The following is a 26,786-nucleotide window of genomic DNA, read 5'->3' as shown; positions in this document are numbered from 1 at the left end:
ATTGTGGGAAAAAATAAATAAATAAATAAATAAATATATATACACATATATATACATATATATACATATACATACATATATATATATATATATATATATATGAAGCCTGGTGGCATAATAAAAGTAAAAGGTTTAGCCTGAAGAAACAGTCACTGTAATGCAATCCCCCCCCCCCCCTTTAAGCAGGAGGCCTAACTTGCTTTACTTACCCCTTGAACACATTCATCAGAACAGCTGGGAGCACTATTGCTGTAAAGAAGGGGGAAAAGGACAAACCAGAGGAGCTGCTCAAATGTGTTATTGCTTAAATAAATTGAGCAGCATCCAGAAAGTTATAAAATATTATTTATTTCAAATAAAGATGCAGTTGCAGCATGCAGTGTGGGACATTAATGAATATGTCCAAATTTTTATATCCAAAATGTTGTTAGCATGGCACTCTGACATGAAATTGCAGTGAGTGTCCTGGATTTGAACCCTGGATGTCTTGTACAAAACATTTGAGAAAGCACCATAAAAGTGACAAAATTATATCTCCAGACTGACTTAAATTAAAAACTATATATTTTGAATATTGTCTATGTGCCATCTATAATATTGGTGTTGCTGTGTTCTGCATTTACTTTGCTAAATATCTATGGGGAAAATCCAAGCATGTGGTGACAATAACTCTGGAAAACATGAGCTCATTTAATTTCACCCGTTATGGTAATTGTGTCATTAGAGCCTCATTAAAAGAGAAAAATAGGATATAAACAAACAAACAAACAAAGCCAGGTTTCAGACTTCCTACATGTTCATGGTTACATCAGATCTTAGAGGGGACAGTTAGTAGCACTAACTACTATTATTTCCAGGAATCCAAAGCTCTGGTGTTACTCTTTTATAAGGATATCTGCCAAGGCATTTTGTAAACAAGAAATGAAAATGTAGCAGTTAATGAAATCTGCACAGCAGATAATGCCATATATTCTTAAACTAATGCTCAGAAGTCTTTTTGTTGTTGTAAGGCATTAACGCTTCCATAAAAGCAGATGCAGTTTGTGAAATTGTTGGCTTTTACTTTGAAGCATTAGCAGTAACAACTCTACGTGACAAGACAACAGTTTGACTGGTTAGATGGAAATAGGTGGAATAAATAGATATGATTGAAAAACCTGCATGTAAAGATGGATGAAAGAACAGCAAAGGAAGAATGAACACTGGCCAATGCTTTATGATACAGCCTTGGATGGCTTTACAGTGAGGACATCGGTGTTTGTACTAAGATTATACATGGATCCTTTCAATACAAAACAAAACACCTTAAAGTGTTCCTCTGCACAGAGAGGGATATAGCCGGCACAGTAAATATATTAAATTCACAAAAGACAAACATAATCTAGAGTGGATTATCTTAAGCCACTCCTTATTTCTTTACATTTTGCTTCCAAGCAGCCAGACTGTGTCATTTTTTAAGTGGTCTTGAGCAGTATTTCTCCAGGCTTTCTAAAAGTCTTTTCATTTTTAGTCCAGTCCTTGTACCTGACCTTTTTCAGATGAATGTTCTCTTTTTGTTTTGTTTGTTTAAGCCACTCAAGACTGACCTGTGAAATCATTCAAGCAAACTATCTACAGCAGATGAACTGAATTTAAAAATTATGTCCTTAACAAACGGGGTGGGGGAATCCAACAAAGACCTGGCACAGGACCTAAGAGATATTCCTGACCCTTCAGTTGATTCATCGACTGTTCACTGAAATTTCATCAGAAATGGTCTCAGTGGAAGGGTGGCTGTCAGGAAGCAATTCTTAAGGAAGGGGAACAAGATGAAAAGGCTGAGGTATCCCAAATTACTCAAGAACTGGACTGAAAAATCAGTGACAACGGGTCTGATGGAGTGATAAATCCAAATTTGAAAATTGTGGTTCAAATTGTCATCAGTATGTAGCGAGGAGCTCAGGGAAGATGTGCAACCAAGAGTCTGTAAAACACAGTGGGCTCGTCAAAGTGTCCTGGTTTTGGGGCTGGATTTCAGCCAGCTGTGTTGGGAATCTTGTCAAAATGGAATTATGAATGCAGAAAGTATCATAAGATTTTGATCCACCATGGAATACCCTATGGAAAGCAACTGATTGGCCATGGTTTCATTTTTTTAGCTCGATAATAATCCCAAACACTTCCAGTGCAGTAAAAGCGTATCTAGATAGAAAAACACACAGTGAAACCCCATCAGCCATGGACTGGCCGCCCCAGAACCCGGATCGCAACATTATTGAAGCAGTGTGAGATCATCCTGATAGAGAACAGAAAAAAAAGCAGCAAACATCCAAAGAGCTTTGAATGTCCTTCATGAAGCCTGTAGAACTATTCCTGAAGACTACTTAAAGAAACGGCAAGAGAGTTTAGGCTGTGTTGAAGAATAAAGACGGCCATACTAAGTATTGTCTTTCACACTCATCAGAATGGTACCAACTCAGTTTTTGCCCTACATACTCCATTTCGATCTATTTTCTAACATCTTTCAGTAAATCACTGCACCTATTTTCGATTTAAAATATAAGTAAATGAAGGGTGACTTAAAACTTTTGCACAGTATTACAAATTAATAAGTTAAGGTGTGGCAGTTAAGTGTATAATCACACACTACCCAAGAGTTTCGTTTCATTTTAAATACAATTAAGGAACTAATGAAACTGTGTGAGCTCATTGTGTAAGCAAAGAGTACCCACAGATGACTACTTTTCCAGCCTTGAGGTCATCCTGCAAGATAATGAGCTGTGGCATTACAACGTCCCCCTGTGGGAACACACAGCCCCAGTCCAGGGACTCGACTGCTGCAATGGAGGGTGACCGGGACTGCGCCGCTGTGTGCTCCACCCTCATCCGCAGAATTTCTCAAGAGGCAGAGGAGTGATTTAGTTCATCTCATCAAAGACAATCCATGCTGTACATGTCTTGTGTAAGAAAGGGTATGACAGCGATCTGAAGAGAAAGTGAGTCACAGTGGATTATTGTTGCCTTTTCAATGATCCTCGTCGTCATGGAAACTGCAGAGATGATAAAAAGTGTTAAATGATGCCATGAGCTGAAAGTGACAAAATGAATGCATCACTGCAGTTCAGATCAAATTTATTCAAAGGGGCTAACTTTAGTCCAGGAAGGATTTTCTATCATGTCACTCAGACTGCTCTAGACAACAGTTCCACTGTTGCTCTCTTTAATGAAACAGCAACTCAGGGCCCATTTTTAAGGCCACCTGAAGTTCAAAAAGAGCTGCAAAAAAGGAAGAGATCAGCGGTTTAAAAACAAACTCCTTCTGGTTGTAATGCCTATTTTAAAACAGACAGTTTGAATGTGTGATACAGAGATGAGCACAGAGAAGGGAAATGCCTCCGTTTCTTTGTCTCGGGTTGCGACGGCATCAAGCCATTGTGTAAATCTAAGACAATGAGAAAAACAATGAACAGAGTTAAAGTTCTTTACTCCCCTCCTCTAATTCCTGGTTTCACTTCCTGTTATTCTGTCTCTCTTGTGAGCCTCTTCCTGTCACCTGATGCTGAGAGATAAAGCACCAAAATATGGGAAAAGGATTGAGGGGGTCAGCAAGAAATTTTTTTGTGTGCGTCTGCACATTTTAAAAATTCAGCATGAGTAACTAAAAACAATATATACAGCAAGCCATGATTTTATCAGCTGCAAGCTGGCCAATATGATTCCTATCAAATTAAAAGCATGTCCTTAGCTATTACCCATATAGCTTTAAAAAACTCAACTAATCGGAGGTGTGGGCACAATAACTTGACAAGGGGGAAATTGTTTTACATATCAAGTGACTGCTTACTCATACTCATTCCAGATAGGCCAGTAGGCGTGTTCACAGACACATTTCAGTGCCTCTGGTGTGTGCGCTCTGCCAGGACAGCGCTAAGGGCTGAGTCATGTTGGTCTATCGTCAAGACACAGAGCCCATGAATAGGCATAGTTGGCCATGAGGGACAGAACAAATGATGCGGTGGCAAGGTTAAAAATCCCCTGACCGCGTGAGGCCCTTCAGTTAACTCCAGCTGGCCAGGGTTCACGCAGCGCCGCATCCAGTAGCCAAATGGCAGTCTATGTCTGTGCAGCCCAAAAACAGGCTCGGAGGTGCACACAAGTGCTGATAAGGCACAGCTGCATGACTTGGCTGAGACGTGCATTGGTAGATTGAGAGGTGTGAAGCTGTGAGTGCGATGCTTAAGGTAGAGAATGTGAACAATGACTGGAATATAAAGTGGTCTTTGGGTGGAGGTGAGGTCCTGAATAATTGGGAGTCTGATTTAGAAAAGATAGGTGCTGCATTAAAGAGACTGGAAACCTGCAGTTGCTCTTTTATTAAAATAGAAAACATATAAATAAAATGTCTATATAGATATTTACATTGATATCATTGAATTTTTATCTAAACTGACGTTCAGCCTTTCAGGTTTTCTTAAAGAGATTTTTAAAAAGTCCACCTCTTTTGTCTGTCTCAAAAGCAGTGATGAACAATCCAGTGTTACTCATCAACCAGGAAGTTGATGAGAGCAGTCCTGGGAGACAAGATGGCTCTCTTTATGCTGCGTTCGCTCAGAAACTTCTGTCCGACGGGGCTCTCCAGAACCAGCTGCTGTACCCGACTGGTATCTTTGGACACCTGCACAGGGACGGTCACCATGCCACAGGACTTGTTGTTTATCTAAGAGTAAGAAACAGAAGGCGACAGATGACAGAAGTTACTGAAAGGTTTTTTCCATTCAGTTATTTAGAAAAACAAAAGTTCTGCCATTGAAAGTTGTATTATAAACTGGCACAAAACTCCTAAAATAGCAGACTCCACCTTTTCCCTCTACATATACAGTGCATCCTTTAAAACACATAGTTAGTGGTACGCATGGTAAGGACACTCGGTCTTGTATGTTTGGAAGCAAATGTATGTGTGCACACGCTGAACATGATGCTGCTTTTAGAGGTGGTTGTAAATTAAGGGTGTGCACGCTTGTGTGTGCGTGTGCTCGGGATTGGCCTCCATTCTGGGACAAACCCGAGTACGTGATTAGAGGACTGAGAGTGAGGAAAGCCACAACAGAGCACTCAGTCTAAGGGAAAACCACCACCATCATCATCATCACTGAGCAATGGAAGCTCAAATATATATACAAGTGCGTGTGACTCAGAGATGTGTAAAAGAGTATTATTTTCACTAAGACACGGAAAATACATATGGAGTATTGTGAGAACAGAACTGGGCACACCCACCCGCACTCAGACGTGTGCTGGTGGGTTTCCTGGAGACCTGTCCTAACCATAAACACTACTTCTCGCTAAGGTAACCCTTACCTAACTGAGTATTTACACAGAAATGTGCTGATTTCCCAAAATGTCACTGCAATGAGATTTAGATCTCTGTAGTGGGAATAGAATAAGTAGACACACCCATTTCTGTCTCGTGTTTCTCGTCTCTTTTTCCACGTAAAACTCAAGTGAAAGAGCAGCGCTGTTATTCAGCGTAGTGTTTGTTGAAATCACAGGTGTGTGTGCGTGTGAGAAGGGATTAGCAGGTTTTCTCAGGGGGATACTACCTCCTAAAAGAGAAAATAGTCACATTACAGCAGTTGGAGCTTTTATCTATAAACCTAGTGGATATCCAGGGCAGAACAAAGAATAGCACTCTGATACAAATGGATTTTCTTTAAAAAAAAAAAAAAACCCCACTATCACAGCTGGATACGTCCTCTGATTGTCTTTGCATGTTGAAAAACACCGATACTTGAATTCCCGATGATGATGTACTCAGCTTAGAACCGGTCACAGGCTTCATTTTGGCTAACAGGCGTTTTTTTTGTTGGTTTTTTTGTAAAGAAAGTACACGAGTGAGTGAGTGACAGCAAGGCAGGAACTCTGTTCTTAACTTTTAATTACTAACCAACTTGTCTTTTTAACTTTAAGCACAGTGTCCGACATGCTGACGCATAAACACACACAGGTACGCACGAACTTGTAAAGACATCTATCTGCGCGCGCACATGCACACAGAGGCTAATCATAGGCTCTCCTGAAAATTACAGACTATGGAAGTAATCATGGAAGTAAAAGTGGAGAGTTTCAGGAAATGCTAGAGGATGTATGAGAAAAACAGTCTTAATAAAGTTCTGTATATACACTCACTGGCCACTTTGTTAGGTACACCTTGGTAGTACTGGATTGGACCACCAAAGGTGCTCGACTGGATTGAGATCTGGTGACTGGTGGCATTTGAGTGCACATTTAAAGGGACAGACATGAGCATCAGCAATACTCAGGTAGGTGTTAAAACATTGGTACTAAGGGACTAATGTGTGCCATTAGAACACCGTCACCAGCATTATTTATGGATACATGTGTTTTGTCTTTTTTTAAACACCAAATTCTGAACCTAACATCCAAATATCACAGCAGAAATCAAGACATTTCTCTAATCTTCTGTTGTCCAGTTTGTGTCTCCTCCCAGTGTCAAACTGAGGATTCTTCTGCATGTTAGGTGAATGTGTTAACCACCATAATATGGAGTGTTCCCTGATTGTTACTGGTGGTTATTTGAATTCCTGTTGCTATCAGCTCAAAGCAGTCTGGCCATTGTCCCCTGACCTCTGGCATCAACAAGGTATTTTCACCCAGAGACCTTTTACTCAGTGGATAGTTTCGCTTTGTCAGACCATTCTGTATAAACTCCAGAGTTAGTTGGGTGGGAAAATCCCAGTAGTTTCTGAAATACTCCAGCCCATCTGACACCAACAATCATTCCATGTTCACTTACATGACCTTTTTTCCCCATTCTGATGTTCAGTTTGAACTTCAGCAGGTTCTCTTCACAATGTTTACATGTACGAGTGCAATGACCAACAAAAGAAAAGGAATTAGGAAATGTAAGTGCTTCATTTAACCTTGACAACCATTTATTTCTGTATTTATTGTTCGGTCACAGAGTCAGAACCTTCAGCAGTGATGCATATTGAGTGAGTTCACGTTTATCTGAACTTACCAGTACAGACAATTCCACAAAGTCAGGGACCTCCAGATACTCTGGGTCCACAGTCGGCCAGGACTGCTGCAGGACATCCCCTTCATGTTGGAGGATGGGGCTGAGGGGGTGTTTCACCTGGCAAAGACCTGGGAAAGACCCAACATAGACAATATTTGCCGACTCTCAGGAAACATATGCGGAGGTACAAAAGAGTCAGCCAGAAAATATTTTTTTTTTAAAGAAAGAAAAAAGTTATATATACATTTAATTTTTAGTTCTGCGGATGACTTTAATGTTGCTTGTATTTGTTAATCTTTATGCTGAGACAACATCTCGGTAATGGGTCATACAACAACAACGCAGCTATTCTTACAGCGAGCTCCTGTCCTCTGGAGGCCCAAGGGAAGGATGTGAACTTCCTCTATCCTGCACTGTGTGTGTAAAATTACGAAGAAGGGCTCAGAGAGTAAAGTACAGTGCGACAGAGGTCACACATCTTGTATGTCCTGTTTAGAACGCTCTGCATCGGTGATTCTCAGACTGTGGGGGCAAAACATGACGAACACGTACCGGGGAAACTATGCAGTGAAACTCGAGTAAGCTGAATAACTGAGGAATTTTTGAAATTTTTTTAAATGGGGTGGGGGTAGGACAATAAACAAAACGAAGTTTGCTGATGCTATCGTGCTGAACTTTGTTTCACTAAAAAAACAACGTAAACTTCTATAGCTTCTTCTGCTATACGTACATGATGTACATGAGCACACACAAACACAAAACGTGCTCATTGTCACTCATTAAAACCAGCACACACACTACATGCTTTCCTTTCAGCTGGACTCTGTTTTCTGGTTCTCTCCTCTCTCGTCTGTGTGCAGAAAGCTCGCGTCCGTGCATCCATGAAAAGAAGAGGATGTCCTCCAGGGCAGCACAAGGGCACGCTTCCACACGAGACACAAAAAGTGACGCTAGAGCTTCCTTTCTGTTGTTTAGCTTTTTAGCACTGTTTATTTCAGGCGGAGTGTACTGATCATCACCACTCATCGTTGGGTGTTCACTAGTGTAAATTAGATGTTTAGCAGAGGCCGCTTCCTCTTTTACACACCAAAATTATCCTCATTTACAACTATTTAAATATCAGCTTACAAGCGGTTAAGTGTAAGAAGCTGTGTGTTCAATCTCTGTTCCTCATCATGTGACACATTTCTTCTTTACATTAAATATGCACATGAACTTCACCAACCTGCCCAAAGCTCAGAAGCTAAGTGAGGGGCCATGGGTGCTGTCATCATAACCAGGGCAGCCAGAGCTTCCTCAAACTCCACGCTGTGTTGCAACAGCCTGACTGTTGCACTCTAGACACACAAAAGCAGTGGAGAAAATGTGATTTCCAGTGTGTTCAGTTCAAACAATACTTGTACCATATTTGCAGTTAGTTCGCCTCAGTTGAGTCACGCCTCATTTATTCATATTTTGCAAGGAAAATGGGAAATAGGTGCAATGATTTACTGAAACGTGAGAACATTGACGAAAGTAGAGTATAGAAGGCAAAAACAGAGTTTGTACAATGAGCTTTAAAGTCAATATTTGGTGTGATCACTTTTTCTCTTCACCAGCCTGAACTCTCTTAGGCAGCTTTCTTGTCATTTCTTTAAGCAGTTTTAGGAACAGTTTTCCAGGCATCTCGAAGGACAAACATTAATGCTGTTTGGATGTTCGCTGCCTTTTGTTCTATTCAGTGTCAGGATGATCCCACACTGCTTCAACAATGTTGAGGTCCAGGCTTTGAGGAGGCCAATCTACAACTGATTGATGTTTTTCTATGCAGGTATGCTTTTACTGCACTGGCAGTGTGTTTGAGATCATTGTCATGCTGAAAAAAGAAGCTGCTGCCAATCAAGCACTTTCTCGATAGTGGATCAAAATCTGATTCTACTTTGTTTGGACAAGATCTCCATGACCACTGGCTCTCAAACCACAACAGAGCTTCAACTGTGTTAAAGATGACTGTAGACACTCGCTGTTGTATCTCTCTCCTGGCTCCTCTGTACATATTAACAACAAAAATTTCACAGTTGGATTCATCACTCCATCAAACATGCTACCACTGATTCTGATGTCACACCTCAGCTATCTGTCCCTGCCTTAAGAATAGCTTCTTGACAGCTACACTAAGACCTATCAGGTCCTTTGTCAGGTCTTTTCTGGATTCCTTTTCCTATTTCTTAAGGACATGACTTTAGATGTTGCTCATCTGATGTATTTATGTATTTATTTATTTTTAGCTAAGTTTTAGGCTAATAGCGCTTTAGCACTCGGTGCAAAAATACAATTTTATGCCTGTCAAACTATGTTATCTTAGGCAAAGAACCTGAGACTGGATTATAAATGAGTGAAAAAGCAGCCAATGTCCAAAGAAAAACCTTGAAAGACCTTCAGAAACCCTGGAGAACCATCGCCTGTGACCACATTAAAAAATTACAAGAGGAAGTCTGGCTCCTTGGAAATAAAATATAATGAAATAGCTGGTGGCTGAAGACTTTTTGCACATTACTGTCCTTCAAGATATAAGAGAGTGCACTCACGCTCAGTGTGTTAGTGAGTCCCATTAGGCGAGATATGGCTGCGTTGAACAGGAAGTCCTCTGTGAAGTGAGTCGTCACCTGAAAACACCAACAGAGAAACACGGCAGAGTCGGTGAGTAAAAACGACAGTCTGAGGCTTTATGATGCGTTTCTGGATCCTAGACATATGGCTGCTCCCAGATGGGTTGGTGTTGTCACTTATTATTACAGAGTGTACCTCTGATGAATCACTGGAAAACAATGACAGGTTCAGAAGACGGGCCTCCAGTCTGTTATCGTCATGTGGACCAGCTGAAGCCACAAAGCGAGTCAACATTCCCCTGCTCAGCTTTCATGGAAAAGGGAGCTATTTGGGAGGGTCCACAGGGAGCAGGTTTATCAACGAGGCTTTTGAGGGACAGATCAAAGGACAGCCTCGGCTTTGAGGGCTTAGGGCAAACAGCCTGAGGTCCTTTGAAAGCAATGGCCTTGAGGTGGGAGGCGGGGGGTAGAGAGCGACTATCAAACCTGGCAGCCAGAGAAGGCTATTTATAAAGTGTGAAAGGAGACAGTTTAAAATCAATTTCCAGCGCCTTCTGCTGCTACCCTTTATTCCAGGGGTTTCAGGTTGCGACGGATGTTTAGCACTGAAATGCCACAACTCAGGACTTTGTACTGCGAGACTGTGTAACGAGTGATATATTACTTGCTGTCATTTGGTGCCTTATAAATGAGAAAAGACTTCTTAACGTGCCTTCCAACTGTAACATTTAACAAAGTGGCAAAAGGCTGAAGGATATTAATTAATACCAGGCATCAACAACTTTAGCACAGATAAGAGGAACAAGCTGAGAGCTAAATTCAAAACAGAGCAAAATGACAGATGCAATATGTTGCCAAAGGACAGTGAATGTTAAATCTCACTGACAACCCGAGATTTGACAACGGGCACATATCTGACCCCTGCTGGTGAGAAGTGCTACAATATGTCACAGTTTAATGTCACAATGAAACGCTTAAGCCAGGGGTGTCCAACTCCTGGCCTCAATGGCCGGTGTCCTGCAGGTTATAGACATCACTCTGGGTCAACACATCTGAATCAAATGAATAATTCATTCCCAGGCCTCTGCAGAACTACAAGACACGTTGAGGAGGTTATTTAGACATTTAAATCAGCTGTGTTGGATCAAGCACACATCTAAAACCTTCAGGACACCGGCCCTCGAGGCCTGGAGTTGGATTCACTCGTTCTCACTGGAGCTGCTCACACCGACAAATTTGCAGCACTGACTTTTTTCTAAACAAGCTCAATTTTTCAGATCTGAATAAACACATTTGATATATTAGACTGCATTTGGGAATAAATGTGCTCGTAGCTCAAAATGATGATACGGAAATAGTAAAAGAATACTGTTTTACCTCAGACACACAGCTAAACACACAGATGTGATCCTAGCTCTGTCAAAAAGAGCTTAAAGTGCCCAACTGACATCATGAAATATGGACAAAAGCAGCCATTATACAGCTTCAACTCCTGGATCAAACCATTAAAATTCTGCCTTCTGCTGCCTTCTACTGAGAATTGGATGAACCCAGAATCTCAGTTTCTTCCCTTTGTTTAGAAAATCAGGACCAACCCATCATCACGGCGCGCTTGGTGTGTAAAGGCCTTTAGGCTGCAGAGCAGTTACCTCTTGAATTGCGTAGTTCTTGTTCTCCCAGATCTTTTTGGCCTCTGCGAGCTCTTTCTTTTTCAGCAGTCTGGGGTTGGGGACATCTCCGAGCTGCCGTGCTGCTCTCAGCTTGGTCACCAGCTGCCACAGTCGAGACTGCCATCGCAGAACGCCAGCAAGAGCATCGGCTGGAGTGGGTCAACACACACAGGACACACAGGAAAGAGCATGTTTTTACAAGATTTATTTAAGTTCAAACTTCACACATCATGAGTAACTTAAGGTGTCTGTGTAATTTTGCAGACTCTTCTCACTCTTAGCATTCCACAGGATGTCCTGTTCAGGCGGTGCCGCATAGAGGATGTATAGTCGTACTGTGTCCACGCCGTACTGCTGGACCACGTCTTGGGGGTCCAGCCCGTTGTGTTTGGACTTGCTCATCTTCTCCCACGTCACCTCAACGCGACCGCCACTCAGAGCCACTGGCTCCTTATCTGGAAGAAACAGGATGGGGTCAGAGATAGCTGGGATCAATAGACGTCCTACTTTGATAACTAGCAGTATCTCTTGTTTATCTTGTTACCAATCAATAAATCCTTAAATGCTAAGTATAAGAGAGTGTTTTGGTATCTTCAAAGGATTTTATGTGATTTGGCTTTTCCTGAGAGTGTCTGATTAACCCGTCATTCAACTGGAAAAGTGCGATCTGAAGCGCTTACATGAAGATGGCTTCTCGCTAACAACGCTAGAAGGAGGCGAGGAGGCAGTGTTACCACACATTACAGAGAAAAAAGATCAGTCATTTCTCCAAGCCCCCCTCCTTTCTACTTGTTACAAATGTGTCACATTAACAAACACCCTCCAGCTGCACGCAGCATGTACCTGTGAAGTTTATTTCTTCTCTCTTTAGGTACTGGCCACTGCCTGCAAGCTTAAACGTCTGGCCCTTGATCAGACCCTGGACCAGGAGCTTCCGAAAAGGTTCCCTGTAACACATAAAGAGAGTGTTTCACTTACAAACACTCTCAAAATTCAAATGCACACTAAATTAAAAAAACCCCCAAACATACACATAAACCACAGTGTACCCCACCTGTGAGCCACAAGACCCTGATCCTTGCAGAAATGACAGAGGAAGCGAGCATAGTACAAGTGCATAACAGCGTGTTCCTTCCCTCCGATGTACACGTCCACAGGAAGCCAGTGGTCTGCCAAGTGGCGCTCAAAAGGCCTGAAGATGGAGAGGACATTTAAAGAGGTGCTCACTTCATTTATTAGCCTAAAGTAGTATCAAGAGCGATGCTAAACTGAAAAGGAACAATAAGAAGGGTGAATAAGTGTCAGTGAGGAAGGGGACAGGATTTCTGAAGACCTTTAATGATCTCTTCCTTCCTAAAATGAGGTCTGTTGAGTTTCATACAGGAGCTTTTTTGGGCTCTCACAGAAGCTATAAATGATTGTGCAAACATCATCATCTGTCCACACAAACCAATGTTGTGGAAGAAGTCTTTTCAGTAAACCCAGAGTCTGCTGGTTTGCTCTATCACGATGGAACCTATCTTTTGCTCACTTAACGCCATAATACTACACAGTAATCATTTATTTTACTTTTTTTAATTTTAATTGATTCATTTTGTTTTCTCGTCCATGTCTTTGTCATTTCGTTAACTGCACTTGAAGCACTTTGATGTTTAAAATCAATGCCAGAAATGAATGAATTAGCAACTCAAAGCTGCAAAACGCCCAATTATAATCCCAGTAGGCATTTTTTCAGATGAGACTAGTTTGTAGTTGCGTGCTTTGGTAGACATGCACGCCGTCTTCCTCCAGGGGGCAGGCTTAATCTGACACACGAGAATCCAGAGAGGAAAAGAAGCATCGTGAAGCCTCTTCAGTTTCTTCAGACTCAGAAAAAAGTACCAAAGTAATGCCTGCTTACATTTTGGCTGCCATCACAAGTTAATAGTGAAACTATGACTATTGCTTTCAGATCTTGGCAGGACAGCCGCGTGTAGTCAGCCTGGCTGTCATGATGGAGTATCGGTAATGACGCTTTTTAGGGAAGACTTACATCATTACTCTCCTTCACACGTCTCTGCCTACAACCCTCCCTCTGTGCCTGATAGCACCTCCAGATAATTGAACCGGGGTGGAGGGGAGTTATGAACTCACAAAGCTGAAAATAATTTGGACTCACTTCTGGCAAGAGGCCAAGGAAGTCTAATACATAACACCCTGTTCCCATTTCCTTCATCGCACTTGCTACTTTAAAACATCACTTGCTTCCCATTTTCGCTCCCAACCCCCCACCCCGCGTGTATACGGCTCAGCAATCCAACTGAAATGCACAAATGGTGTAATTGCTTTTTCTGTTGTGCCGTAATCTGTCCGGCAAAGAAAAGTGATGGAGAGAGCAGTCCCCCTCCCTTTTTAAAGCAGCTTTACGGCTAGGTCAGGGCACTGGGAAATTAATCTCTTTTGTTAAGCTCAGGGTATCACCGCCACCCCAGCAGGTGACGGCCATTGCTCCATAATCTCTATCAGCAAAGAGTGCAACTTTCAGGGAAGTGTGTATGCATATCTGCGTGTACACAACCCAATACAAGTGTTTCAAGCAGGCAAGTGGGAGAGAGAGTGGGTGATCTAACAATGAGCATAATCATACTTTGAGTATAACTTTCACCAATAGCACTTATAGAGTTTGTATTTACACAGAGATTACACAGTGATCTTTCTTCATATCTAAATAGACAGACATGCTTCTTCTCCTACTGCTGGAGAACCTTTTGCAACTTCCTCTTTTCTCGTTTTCTTTTAAACAAATACGATGGTAATAAAAGGTGAGAAAGAAGGTAAGAAAAAAAGATGCAAGAAAGAAAAGTAAATAAGTCTACATTTGTTGGCCTCATTGAGCCAGAGATGGATGAACAGGAACATATTAAAGCTTCAAGAGGAGGCTGTTTATACCTGTATGCATTGTGAGGGTCTGTGTATCTAAAATAATACCAGGCCGAGTCCACAAATGTGTCCATGGTGTCGGTTTCCCTTCTCGCTGGGCCCTTGCATCTGACAGGAGAGACAAAGAGAGAGTTGGCAGAGGAAGGACTGGAAAAAAAACAACAACAAAAAAAAACAGGCTGATAAATTAGAAAGTGAACAAATGAATGATGTCTGTTTGTATGCTCAGAGAAAATGGCTCATTATGTGATTAACGTGGGTGTGCGCGCGCATGTGTGTATGTGTGTAACGCTGCCTGCATCTGGCTGTGGGGGTCATGTCCCCGTGGAGAAGCACAGCTGAAGCCAGTCTGGCACCAGAGCTCTGTTCTTGTGCCCTGACTAACAGGCTGTGCTAACAGGAAAAGAACTGGCAGGACGCACACACGATCATGTGTTTGTGTTGGAAATGCCACCTTGTGCCCCTCTCTATCCAAGCCAAACAGCACTTGGATATGTGATGCGAATCTGCCAGCAACACTTTCACAGTGCAGGAGAGGACATCGGCAAAGAGGGGGAAGGAGGCGGGGCTTTTGGAGAGTACTTCTGCTTCAGTTTAAAAGCATTTAATGGAACGGTGAAAGCATCTGCCTTTTACTTATAATGAGTCTCAAAAGATTTAAAATCAGTGTCCCAGAAAGACAAACAGAGAAACAGCTCTGAGCTTTGCTACAGTGTGTGCAGCGGAGCTGGTGTCGTCTCCTGGACCTCGTGGGATGTCTCCGTTTCATCTTAAACTCCGTCTACTTCTCGACGCTTTCTGATTCATCTCGCAGTCACATTTTTTTAGTCAGACACGCACACGTAGAGAGGCAAAAACTCCTCGACCACCTACCATACCAGTCTATAATAAGGCTGTGATGATGAGGTAAGAGCTGGAGGTTGCCTAGCAACAAGGCTAAGGTGTAGCACAGTTAATATTTGGAAGTCAGGTGTTATTTCATATGATGAAAACCCAGCAGTATAACAAAACCCAGTCTATCACAAAAGCGCTCAAATGGAAAGAGAAAATTAGTGTGCACAAAGAAAGAAAGAAAGAAAAAGAACGCTCCTCTCCGTCCTCAGACAGGCCAGTATGGGCCAATCAGGAGTCAGATTGTGGATATTTGACGGACAGCTGGTCCCAGACTACTGAGGATGAGATTTGATGACACAAAGGTGCTCTGTCCAGAGATGGGCCTTCTCTAAGCCATGAAAGGAGCCCAACAACAAAAGTTGGTAGCTAAAACAAACCTGTGCTGGAGAGAGTGTGTAAAATGTGCGTGTGTGTTTGGAGGGTGAGCCAGAAAAAGCCAAAAGGCTCTCAAACAGATGCAGCTAAAGGAGGCAGCTGTCCACTCGAAAGCTCTCCACTACAGCAACGTGGCCCCAATCTGCTGTGTGTCCACCTGCTTATATGTTGGTGTTGTGCTAACTAAGCAGTCTCGCCTTTTACCTGCAAACACACACCTGCACGCACACCTTCTTAAACCAGACTAAATCAAAGCTCAGGGTTCAGTTGGCAGACCAATTTACAGAACTGCAGAGGTTATGAGACAAAGATGAGCACGCAGGAAATGACTTCGTCAAGGACAGACAAAACTGCATTCCTGCCACCCATCTCTCATCGCCCTGCCCGTCTGTGTTCCTCGGAAACTTTAATTGGACATGGTCGACAAGTGACGAGAACAAATTTCAACAGACACTTAACAACGGAGGGGAGATGGGAAGAGAGGAGATAACGGCGTCTTTGCGATTATAGCCATCAATCACTGCTGATGGGGGGGAATTATAGTAGCTTTGTGGAAGTGAGTGAACACAATCTGATGACTTGTGCCATCTGCGACTGAGTGGGCCTTGGTTTTAATCAACATGGTGCCATGGTGGTGATTAGTCTTATTCAGAGAGGAATTCCCATGTCAGCAAGGCGCTCTGGAGACGCCAGTTGAGCAGTCATTCTGCATTCAGCACATTCACTGATGAGCTGCTGAGATGTGTGTGTGTGTGTCCGTGTGTGTGAGTGATTAGGCACTGTGCATAAAAGGTAAATGCATGTATGTCCGTGCTTGTAGGGCATTCGTGTGCATCTCTCGAGACACAGCTGGCTTATATAACACCCATCATCATCATCATCATCTCATGCTGCTCGTGTCAGAGATGCCACTGATTACATAACCCCGAATGAACAAAAGTATTAATCATGCAATTTACAGGCTTGCACTCAATGCAAAGTGTTCCTGTAAAGCTGTCAGTTCTCTCAGGCCCGATTGACAGCGATCTCATTTTGTCAGTGTTGTTCTCCTGAGGAAACACAGGAAGGAAAGGCGGCCACAAACGCTATAACAGGCATGATCATTTCCCCAAAACGCTTATGCTGTGCTAGAAAAGGAATAACACCGTGTATCTCATATACAGTATGACACAGACGGACGGAACTGTGGCTGTGCTGATGCTAATACTAACAGTGCTTCAGGAGATGGTGTTGATCCAGTGATCCTTGTGCAAATGGGATCTATGAGATACAGAACTGAACAAAAGGCTTGATTGGAGTGAACATGTTCAGGAGTTCCCACACTAATCGGACCGGATTTTTCAAATTGTAGAAAAGAACCAGAGCAGTGACCTCCGAGGCAGTTCCTCGAACGGTCACCAGAGACTTCTATTTTAAATTATTCAACATTATAGCAGACGTAAACATGTTTAATCCTGATGCAAGAATACGATTTTGCTCTATTGCTATTTTTCGTGTTTGTGGGGCCTTGTTCCAGTTAATCTAATACAAAAAAGACCTCTCAACCATTCTTTGTGAAGTTTGCGCCTTTTGAAGAATTTTATTTGCAGCTATGCAATAAATAATATGGCTCACTCAATGGTAGCCAACACACTCTTTGTACTCTTGTAAGCAAATGTTAAGGTGCATAAATGACAAAAGCTGCTATAAACAGCTTCCCAAGCTGCATTTTCTGGCTGCAGTGACACTGACACTTTATGCATTATATGTTTGTTCTTAGATAATAAACTGCAGCTGACCAGTATAACAAGTACAGGCTATAGTAGTAATTATATGCACTCATTAAAACTGTTATTGTGTGGTCTATAAAAGCATAACAGAGGGTTCAGCACCTCCTAGCTGCTACTCTTTCCTGTGAATTTTCTACATTAATTTGAATATTAGGAAGGAACGTAAGGCCCTGTGAGCATCACTGCGTGTTATAGACAATTTACAAATACTAATTCTCCATTAGCAGAAGTGACATGACACAAATTCATGTGCCTTTTTTTAAGGATTTAAGAAAGATGTCACATCCTGTACCTTCTCCTTCCCTCCTTCTTATACACTGCTTATCTATTTGTTTGTAATGGCACGAAAGGTTAATGAGACACATGAAGTGGGATAAATGAAGTCTACAGTCCTGCTGTGCGTTATACAGGGCTGATAATACTCAGCGTTCTCACCTGGGACATTTGCAGTTGACCCAGTCATGTGCCGCTTCTAGAGGCGACGCCCCTTTTCCTGTAATCGATGGCAGCTTTGGCAGAGTAACTGGTAACTCCTCCTCTGGAACTGCGACCGGACCGCATGACCCACAGTGCACCACAGGGATGGGTGTGCCCCAGTATCGCTGTCTGGATATCAACCAATCTCTGAGCTTGGAGCTGGTTAGGTAGCCTCCAACCTTCTGTTCTTTGGCCTTCTGGGTAATAGAGTTAAAGGCTTGCTCTCTGGTAAGGCCTGAGAACTATGCAACAGATAAAAGAAGAGGGCCAAAAGAATGAAAATAGTGTTGTTTGCTTTTTATTAAAGAATGATTAGTATTAGTGCTGACCTCCTCAGAGTTGATGAGGGTTTGTGTCCCATTTTCATGAGTTTTCAGCACTGATGTCCAACTCAGATTCAGAGCTCTAGCTACAGACAGATCCTCTTCATTACAGTCTGGGACACCTGTAACATACATGTGCAGCATGAACATGTCAAGAAGGTAAAAACCACTCAACAGACATAAGATGACAGATCCCTGCTTATTTCAATCCTTTTTACTTGTTCATAACGCACCAACCACCGTATCCAGATAGTCATCAAAAGTCTCCTTGTGTGAGATGACCAGGGGAACCTCACGGCCGGTGAACAGGTTGTGAGCTGTGATGTCTGTCAGGGAGTCTGAAAAGCAAAGGGCAGGAGGGGAATGAGAGGCAGTGCTGCTTCCCCTGGCAGCTCATTATCAACAACTGTTCACCACTGAGACTAGTTCAAGGGGAACCCAATTAACAAACAGTCCACTGCAGCTTCTACAACCAAACCTCAACTGTGTTCGAAATTAAATATTTACATTAGCGCAAGGTATCCAACATGCATCCACTCCAGGATATGGAACACATAAAGACAAGTACAATACAAAACTGATGTGTATAAAAAATATAGTTCTCACTTCTTCAAAGAAAAGCTAGTAATCATACAAGAACATATTAAAGTGTGTAAACAATATGAAGTTCTGATAACACAGAGGGGCATAGAGTAGTGAGACATCATATACTAAAATGATAAATCATTTTTCTTAAAGGAAACCAACTAATTCATCCATCTTTTCTTAAAAATCTTCTTTTCTCCAGTTCGAAAACAGCCTGAGCACAAGCTGGTTGCGAGTGTGGAGAGATGCCAACCTCTGCCTGGCTGAAAGGCTTCCTGCAGAGCGGAGCGCACTGAGCTACTGCCGTGCAGCAGTCTGTGGGAGGGCAGGATGGCCAGGTAAGCAGCTCCGTACACCGTCTCCGGGGAGGAGCTGTAGGCTGACAGGGTCTCTCCTGTTTCCTTCCCATTCACCTGGAAAATAAGAGAGGAGGCATGTGGGAAACTGTCACATCCACAGCGGCACAGAGGTCGAATACACAGCGAGGACCTGCTGGCTTTCTATTCCATATTTCTGTAAGATGGCAAATAAAACTAGAACAGAGCAACTGTTAGCATTTTTATAATTTTTATAACATAACAATTTTTATAACATACACACATATATATATATACACAAATTTTGAATCACAGCTTATAAAACTTGACCACAGTGACTCAGACATATAAAACACCTTCAGGGCTTACTGGGCTCTTTTAGCTACAATAAACATCCTGAGATCACTTTTAGATGGCACACAGTTATTTAAGGATATTCTAATTAACAATTAGTACCCATCATGCTAAAAACATACTGATAGGAGATAATTGTAATTAACAGCAGCATTTTACAAACTCTAGTTTTTACTTTAAATTTACATTCATTCATAACAACCCTTTCCAATTATTATCCAACCCTCTTTCCTCTATAAATATAAAAATACTACAAAATATCACAATTAAAGAACCGACTTGAGTGATTTTTATTTTTAAGGAAAACTGCTTTAATAATGGCAGTAATTGGGTTCTCAGTTGGCTTTTTGATGTCTCTCAGTTTGAGACAACAGGCTTGTGAAGAAGTCTAAATACAACTTTCAGCAGCAAGTAATCTGCGACATCATCTGTTTGGGTAAATTGCTACTTGTAGCAGATGCAGTGAAAGCAAATAATAAGTGTGGATTTCTATGTTTTGGTACATGATTTTAATAGAAACAGATAAAAAGAGAGCTGTCAAAGAAACTCAAAGCAAGCAATCAGTGCTCGGGGTGAAAGAGGTGAAAAACAGAAGCACAGAAAAGGGAGCACTTGCTGGGAAAGGGCTGAGAGACTGAAAGAAAACAAGAAAAGTGAAGAGGAGAGAGAAAGGAGTCGAGATCCACCTTCAGTTTGAAGTCGAAGTAGCATCCGGTGCACTCTCCAATCCAGTTTGCCTGCATGGCTTTGACCCCGTACCACTCTGGAAGGTCCTGCAGGGCGTCCAGGAGGGGCTGAAAGAGATAAAGCCACAAGTTTACTACTTTGTACAAGTTTGGAAGGAGCTAATTTTCCACTTCACTGTGGAAAAGAGATATTCCTATTAGTATGTGGCTGTCTAGGATAATGCAATTGACTCCAATTCCGTGTGGCCTCTTTCAAAGCGCAGCCAATTTATTTTGACAAAGCAGCAGAGCTGACCAGGTCACATTATGCAGACAAAAAGGGATTTTCAAAAATTGTGACCTCTGCTCGCCCTCTTTCCTGGATATCGCAAAGCAATCGCCTATATAGTGTGCACACTATCTCACACACCCATAAGCCCATACACACCCATAAGCCCATACACCCCCCCCCACACACACACACACAACAACATTTATACTGCATGATTAAAGGAAGCTATGCATATCAACGAGGCTCAAGCCAAAAAGCCACAGCTGGTCTGAGGCCAGAGATGTTATAATTCTCAATTTCCTTTTCAGTCTGTCAGCATCTATTACCCACAAACCACCCCTCCATGGTGCAGTTCAGCATGCAGTACCTCATCACAGAGTTATCAATACAAACATAAACACTGGCCATAGTCATCGCTAGCATGAGTGCAGCTTGTCAGTTATGGATTCCCTTCAGAGCGAGAGGGGAAAAAAGGGGCATAAATCCCGATGAACGTGTGTCAGCGTGACTGAGAAGCTGCTGGAAGGAGACACAGCAAAACAAAGATGAAGAAAAAAAGCTACGAGTGAGAATCGGGCACGGCTTTAAAGTGAAAGGCAGTAAGTGTTTTTCTCACAAAAGCCAGAAAAAACATTAACAGCAAGGACATGAGTCCCTGGCAACAAAGAAAAGCTCGAGCATGAAATAAGAGTAACCAAGGACTGTGTGTGCATGTGTGAGTGAGACATGTCAAGTACACTTCTGAGAAATATATTAACACAGTGAGGAAACACACAAACAGCTGCACTTTGGAAGTGGGTTCAGTTGTCGGGTGTTAATTTACTTGGAGGAAATCAAACATTTCTGGAAGCTATTTGAACAATACTGCATGTGAGCAGCGCACTGAGCTCTCGCTTTTTGTGAATCATTTAGATGTCAGTCGTGGTGTAATAGGCAGGCAGCATTTGTCTGAGTGCAACAAGTGTGATTATGCATGAAATTGAAAACTCCTGCTCCTGCCATGTGATCATTTAGCATCCTGCACGCTCCACATGGGAAGAAAAAAAAGGATCCATCTTAGTAATAATACACAGTCGTTGCACAATGTGGAATAACTTGACAGCTAAACTGAATAAATATTGCCTGAAGTTAATGTTGTCTAACAGACTCGAACACGTTTAGAGGCGAGCGGACAGAAATAAAAAAAGGAAATCACAGTCCAATTACATCGCTTTTTATTTGTCACGCTCTGGTTTGACACGGTCCGCCTTTCCCTCCATCTGTCTCTCTCACTTCTCTCCCTTAACACCTTCCTCTTCCTTCCTTCCCACTTCTCTGCTCTTCAGAGAAAATTAGAAATGCAGGAACACATTGTCACAGTAGGCTGCTTCCACCTCCGCTCAAACCTCGGACACGGACACGCACGGGCGACTTCGGCGCCGCGGCTGAACCTGAGCGACAGCCGACTGCGGACGAAATAATTTTTTTAATCAAAGTGACAAAGCAGCAAATAAAACCCTCAAACGGACGCGCTGGTGCTCTCGCAAGTTTGGGGTTTGTTTTATTGGAAATTACATGTGTTTTGCATGTTTTTATTTTTTACATTTATTTCACACCTCCCAGGCACTGGTTTCAATTTTATCTCAGTATGAAATGAAACCCCACTCACAAAAACTTGCTTATGCTTTCTTTTATATTGTGACGGAAACAAGAAGAGCTGAAATAATCAGGCAGTGACTGAACCCACAATTTGAATGCAGAGATGTCAAACTTTGTTTTTTTGCTAGGCAAATGTGAGGATTTACTGCTTTGATGTTCTGTATCTCTGACTATGTTTAAAGTTTTGGATGGCTTTGAAGCTGAATTATTTTGTTGGTATTGCAATTTTTGGGGGGATTTTCTGCACATTTGGACACCAAAAAAAGATGCCCCACAAAATTAACATCAACTAACATTAACTAAACATGAATGTAATCCCTCATTGCAGCTCTAGAAACAAAAAAAAATGTTATTAGAAACATTTCTACCCAATTTTTCTCAACTCAGCAAACAAACTAAGATATATTCGAGTTTAAAGTGCTCAAGCACTGAGCACATAAAGCCAAACTTTCTTTTTTATAGGTACCTGCCTGTACAGTGTATTTCTATGTGCAAGCACATGCACACACATGCATGAGTTCCATGAAAAATGTATGAACCTTCTTTCTGAGGCTGATTCATATAAGTCCAAAAGGGCTAATTTCACCGTGCACCAGCCCTGTTCACCCCTCTGCTTAAAGGTGGAGGCTTCTCATCAGCCAGCCAGGCCACCTGGTGGTATTACTGAGGCTTCTGGTCTCTTTTTCCTTGAAATAGAGATGCCAGACTATAAATGATGGTCTCCAGGGGTCTGATTGCAGAACCAGAGAAGCAGGACTGCAGCTGCTGTTACTGAAGTGTCAGCCATGATTGTTATCAGAGGGCTCCGCAGCTCATTTTTGCCCACATGAAGTTTCTGGTCAGCCATTCAGATGCTGCTTGTCACACACATACAGGGCTCTTGTTCTCTAGCACTGCCTCTCACACACACGCGCTACAGTCATACCTTGGCATAGTTTGTAGTCTTGATGAACCATTGTGTGAGTAGCTTCTGCTCCACCAGAGCTCCAGACCTCCAGGAGCGCCCATTTTCATCCACCTGTTCATCAGCCAGCACCGTCTGATCAACAGGATCCCAGTTCACCACAGCCTTGGATAACACACATGCACGCACACAGCACACACCCAAACGGCACACATGAGCTCACAAATTGAAAAGCACAGCTTAAGAAGTAGCTCATATTTAAAAGCATATTTTAAGGCCACTGCATTTTATTACACAAAATGAAAAAGGTTTTTTCCAGCCTGTCTACCATTTAATCCAGTCAAAGAGAAAACTCTGAGCTGCTTCAATCATTACTGTACCAGTCAGGGATCTGAAACCTGCGCAAGTCATATTATTCATTTAAAAGAAATCCAGGATAAACCAGAGCGCAAATACGATTAATACCTCTTTTTGGTATGCCAGTCCCGCTTCAAAGAGCTTGATAAATAGATACTGCGTCCACCTGTAGTAGTCTGGGAGGCAAGTGGTCACTTCCTGTCAGGAAAGTGAGAATCAGACTCAAAAAGGAGCAAAATGGGCCTGAAAGCTGCCAAAACTCTGTCTGATGCTCAGCTCATCATCACGTGCTGCTTACCCGGTCCCAGTTGAAGCAAAGCCCGAGAGTGTCCAGCTGCTCCCGCATCGACTGTATGTTACTGAAGCGAGAGGAACGGCACTAGAGTTAGGATATACTGCACTCATGGGCCACTTTGTTAGGTACACCTTTTCAACAGCTCAACACAAATATTTAATCAGCTAATTTGATCAGCAACAGCAACAGAGGACTGCATCCAGTGCCACTCTGTCAGCTGTGAACAGGGAACTGAGGTTACAGATGGCATATGCTCACCAAATTTGGACAACAGAAGATTGTAAAAATGTTGCCTGGTCTGTTAAGTCTTAATTTCTGCTGCTTTAGATGGTAGGGTCAGCATTTGGTACAAACAACATGAAAGCATGGATCTGTTCTGCCTTCCACCAAAGCTTCAGGTTTCTGGTGGTGTAATGCTGTGGGAGAGTTTTTTCTTTGGGCATACTTTAGGACCTTTAATATCAGTTGAGCATCATTTATGACAACAGTGCACCCATCGTCTAATAGCTTCTTCTAGCAGGATATCAGGCCATATCACAAAACCTCCATCACCACAAACTGGTTTCTTGAACATGACAATAGCCCTCATTTAGCAAAATTACCTTTGGAGTTATGAAACATGCACACCAGCCTATTTTGTTCTTACCAATATGCCTACGTTACTAAATCATTCTGAACCAACAGGTTTGTGCTGACTGCATATAATCTGCATACTGCCATGCCTCCATTTTCTCTATAAGGAGACAGGTTTACCTCCAGGTGAAGCAGAGAGAGCGGTGACGTGTTGCAAAAGAGACGTCTGGACAACTAAGGCAAAAAATTAGGCGAAAATCTGACTGATGAAACCGAAACAATTGTGTTCAAAGAGGAAGCTGGAAAAAGGCAAACGTTTCCAAAGTGTTTCTGTGAGCACTGTTTAAAAAACACATAATAATAAAAAGCGATGCTCTGGCTGAAATAACGGAGGTTCTGAATATCTTTTGGACAAAAAATTGATATGAAAAAAAGACTTAAAGGAAAAAGAAGAAACCGGAGCATGTAATCTGTCAGCTCGAGATGAGAAACTCACTGCAATGACAGAAAAAAGAAAAGAAAATCCAGATTCTCCAGCATCGGTGGGATGTCTGAGTGATGACATCCAGCAACAACAGAAGTCATTTTAAATTAAAGATAAGAAATATAAAAATACAAAATATGTTTGAATTAAACGGTTAAAAGGTATAACTTTCCATTTAGTATTTTGTTTACTTACATGCAATTTTAGAATTTAATTGTAATTCAGAGCATTTTGTGGCTTATTGTGTTTTTGACAACTATAAATGATGACTAAATGCCAATGCCAGTATTCATTTTAAAGAACTGTTTGAATTCCCTTAGACAGCCATTCATTTGTTTGCAGGCACGGTCTACATTTGTAAGTCAAGACAGGGTCTAACCTAGCACCAAAAAAGTGGGCCAATTCCAGCTAGTATATAAAAACAACAAACACTGAGATGTAATAGTTCAAATACCTTTTAGTCCAGTCTCCTGGGTCAAGCCCCCTCTCTATGGCTGCATTCTCAGCTGGAAGTCCAAAGGCATCCCAGCCCATTGGATTTAAGACCTGCAGACACAGTCGGGGAACTCGTTATTTTCATTAGCTTTCTGGAAAAATGTGAAAGCCATTCGATATTCCTTTTTCATGACTTTTTATAGAGTAGGAGCTGAATTAACCAAAAAATGGCTTCTCTGAAACGATATGAAATCTGTTTAAATATTGGTCAAAAGTGTCACTGAAGGCTTCAGACTTAACATCACACTTAGACCAAGAGGAGAAAGTTTCCCAGGTGAAAGGAGGAAAATGAAAATAGCCCTGTGGTGTCAACATGCACCATTCACATAATTAACTGACAGCACCTCTGATCAGCATGCTGTTCACATTACAGCAGGATTTATGCAATCAGTAACTATTAAACCAAAAAAACAAGTCAGTCTAGGAGGGAACGAGGGTCCTCTGCACTTTATGGTGATGTGTAAATCCCTGCTGGGAGCTTACACATCGGGATGAAAGCACACAGACTAAGAGCCGATGTTTTACTAAAATGTAAAAGGAACTGGTTTAACCTTAGAAAGAAGGGTCAGCATGCTTACATTATTACCCTGAACTTGTTGTAAATATACTGTCACTTTCTATACACATCTTCTCTGAACGCACGGCTCTCCCAGGCAAACACTCGAGGCGACATCTTTTTGGGTCCTCGATGGTGTTTTTCTGCTTACTGGGCGAGACGAAATGAGAGCACAGGAGTGGAAGGCGTGAGTAAAGTAGAGGAGAGGCAGAGCGACGAGGACTCGAGAGCATCGCTGAACGGACCCTAACTGGTCTGATGTTTCAGACGAATTGGTATCCTTGGTAACTGCAGGGGCCTCATTTGTAAAGCCGAGTGCTGGATGGTATCAGGCTAAGAGAGCTCAGGAGGAATACAGCCACACTGTGAGTAAAGCAGCCACGATGTGAACTGCAAGCGGAAAAATGTTAGGACAGATGTGCTACTACACTCTTGATCCAGCGTAAATACTTCACTGGTAATAGCTCCACTTATCCTTGTGACCACAAAAAGTGTGAAGCTACCCCGACTTTTTGAGAATCTGTGGCTGCGAAATCAGCACATTGACAAGAGATTGTGGTAGATGGACAAGAGAGTCACTGAAGTCACTGTAATGCAAAGTCAGAGCCAATCAGGGCAGGGCACCATGGGATGAAAGCAGAGGAGAAGAGCTGGGAGACTGATGTTGTTGATATGATGCTACATGCAAGTGTCCACCCACACAGCTCCAGACAAACTCCACTCCATCTGACACTTTGAAATACAACTTGATAAACGTTTCCTCGTTACACTAGCCCATTCAAAGGTTAACTACTCCTTTACCAACCCTTACACATCAGTGTATGTGTAGAGGCGGACCAGCCCTATTAGTCTTTTTAAATAGCTTATTTTAAGGTAGTTCAGCCTTTATATTGGACAGGACAGCAGGGCAAAAGAAAAGGTGGTGCAGGAGGATCGTCACACAGGAAATGACCCGGGTTCCTGCAGTAACCTTTTGGTACATCTGTCGCCTGCTCAACACAGTGAGCTATACTGGCGCCCGTCTTTAGCATTTTTATTCCTTTTCATGCTCTACATGTGGTGAAAATGTAACAATACACACGTGTGTTTGATAAATTTGAACCTACCACCAGCTAATATTTATAAGCATGAAACGAAAAAGCCTGAAGATTTGCTCTGACAGCTGAATAATAAAAAAGCTGATATTGATGTCTGTGTACCATCAGTGCTCATTAGATGCATCTCTGTCAAACTAATAG

At 42.2% G+C, this 26,786-nt stretch overlaps 1 protein-coding gene across 1 annotated transcript in view; it reads right to left on the bottom strand.

Annotated features, from left to right (window-relative positions):
- Positions 1-1,190: 1,190 nt before the first annotated feature.
- Positions 1,191-26,786, bottom strand: part of lars2 (leucyl-tRNA synthetase 2, mitochondrial) — a 38,033-nt gene continuing 12,437 nt past the window's right edge. Inside the window, exons 4-21 of the mRNA XM_084943336.1 lie at positions 24,952-25,043; positions 23,444-23,504; positions 23,254-23,343; positions 22,810-22,953; positions 19,976-20,083; positions 18,872-19,031; positions 18,267-18,371; positions 18,040-18,155; positions 17,669-17,952; positions 14,205-14,303; positions 12,331-12,468; positions 12,120-12,223; positions 11,552-11,731; positions 11,256-11,425; positions 9,586-9,663; positions 8,244-8,355; positions 7,019-7,146; positions 1,191-4,696 (exon numbers count right to left, since the gene is read on the bottom strand). Coding sequence (XP_084799462.1) covers positions 4,517-4,696; positions 7,019-7,146; positions 8,244-8,355; positions 9,586-9,663; positions 11,256-11,425; positions 11,552-11,731; positions 12,120-12,223; positions 12,331-12,468; positions 14,205-14,303; positions 17,669-17,952; positions 18,040-18,155; positions 18,267-18,371; positions 18,872-19,031; positions 19,976-20,083; positions 22,810-22,953; positions 23,254-23,343; positions 23,444-23,504; positions 24,952-25,043 — 2,349 coding nt within the window. The 3' untranslated portion in view covers positions 1,191-4,516. The remainder of the gene's footprint in view (positions 4,697-7,018; positions 7,147-8,243; positions 8,356-9,585; positions 9,664-11,255; positions 11,426-11,551; positions 11,732-12,119; positions 12,224-12,330; positions 12,469-14,204; positions 14,304-17,668; positions 17,953-18,039; positions 18,156-18,266; positions 18,372-18,871; positions 19,032-19,975; positions 20,084-22,809; positions 22,954-23,253; positions 23,344-23,443; positions 23,505-24,951; positions 25,044-26,786) is intronic.

Source organism: Perissodus microlepis, chromosome 11 (genome assembly GCF_051167445.1).
Source record: "Perissodus microlepis isolate ML-2025 ecotype Zambia chromosome 11, ASM5116744v1, whole genome shotgun sequence".
NCBI lineage: Eukaryota > Metazoa > Chordata > Actinopteri > Cichliformes > Cichlidae > Perissodus > Perissodus microlepis.
This window is presented reverse-complemented; position numbering and strand designations above follow the sequence as displayed.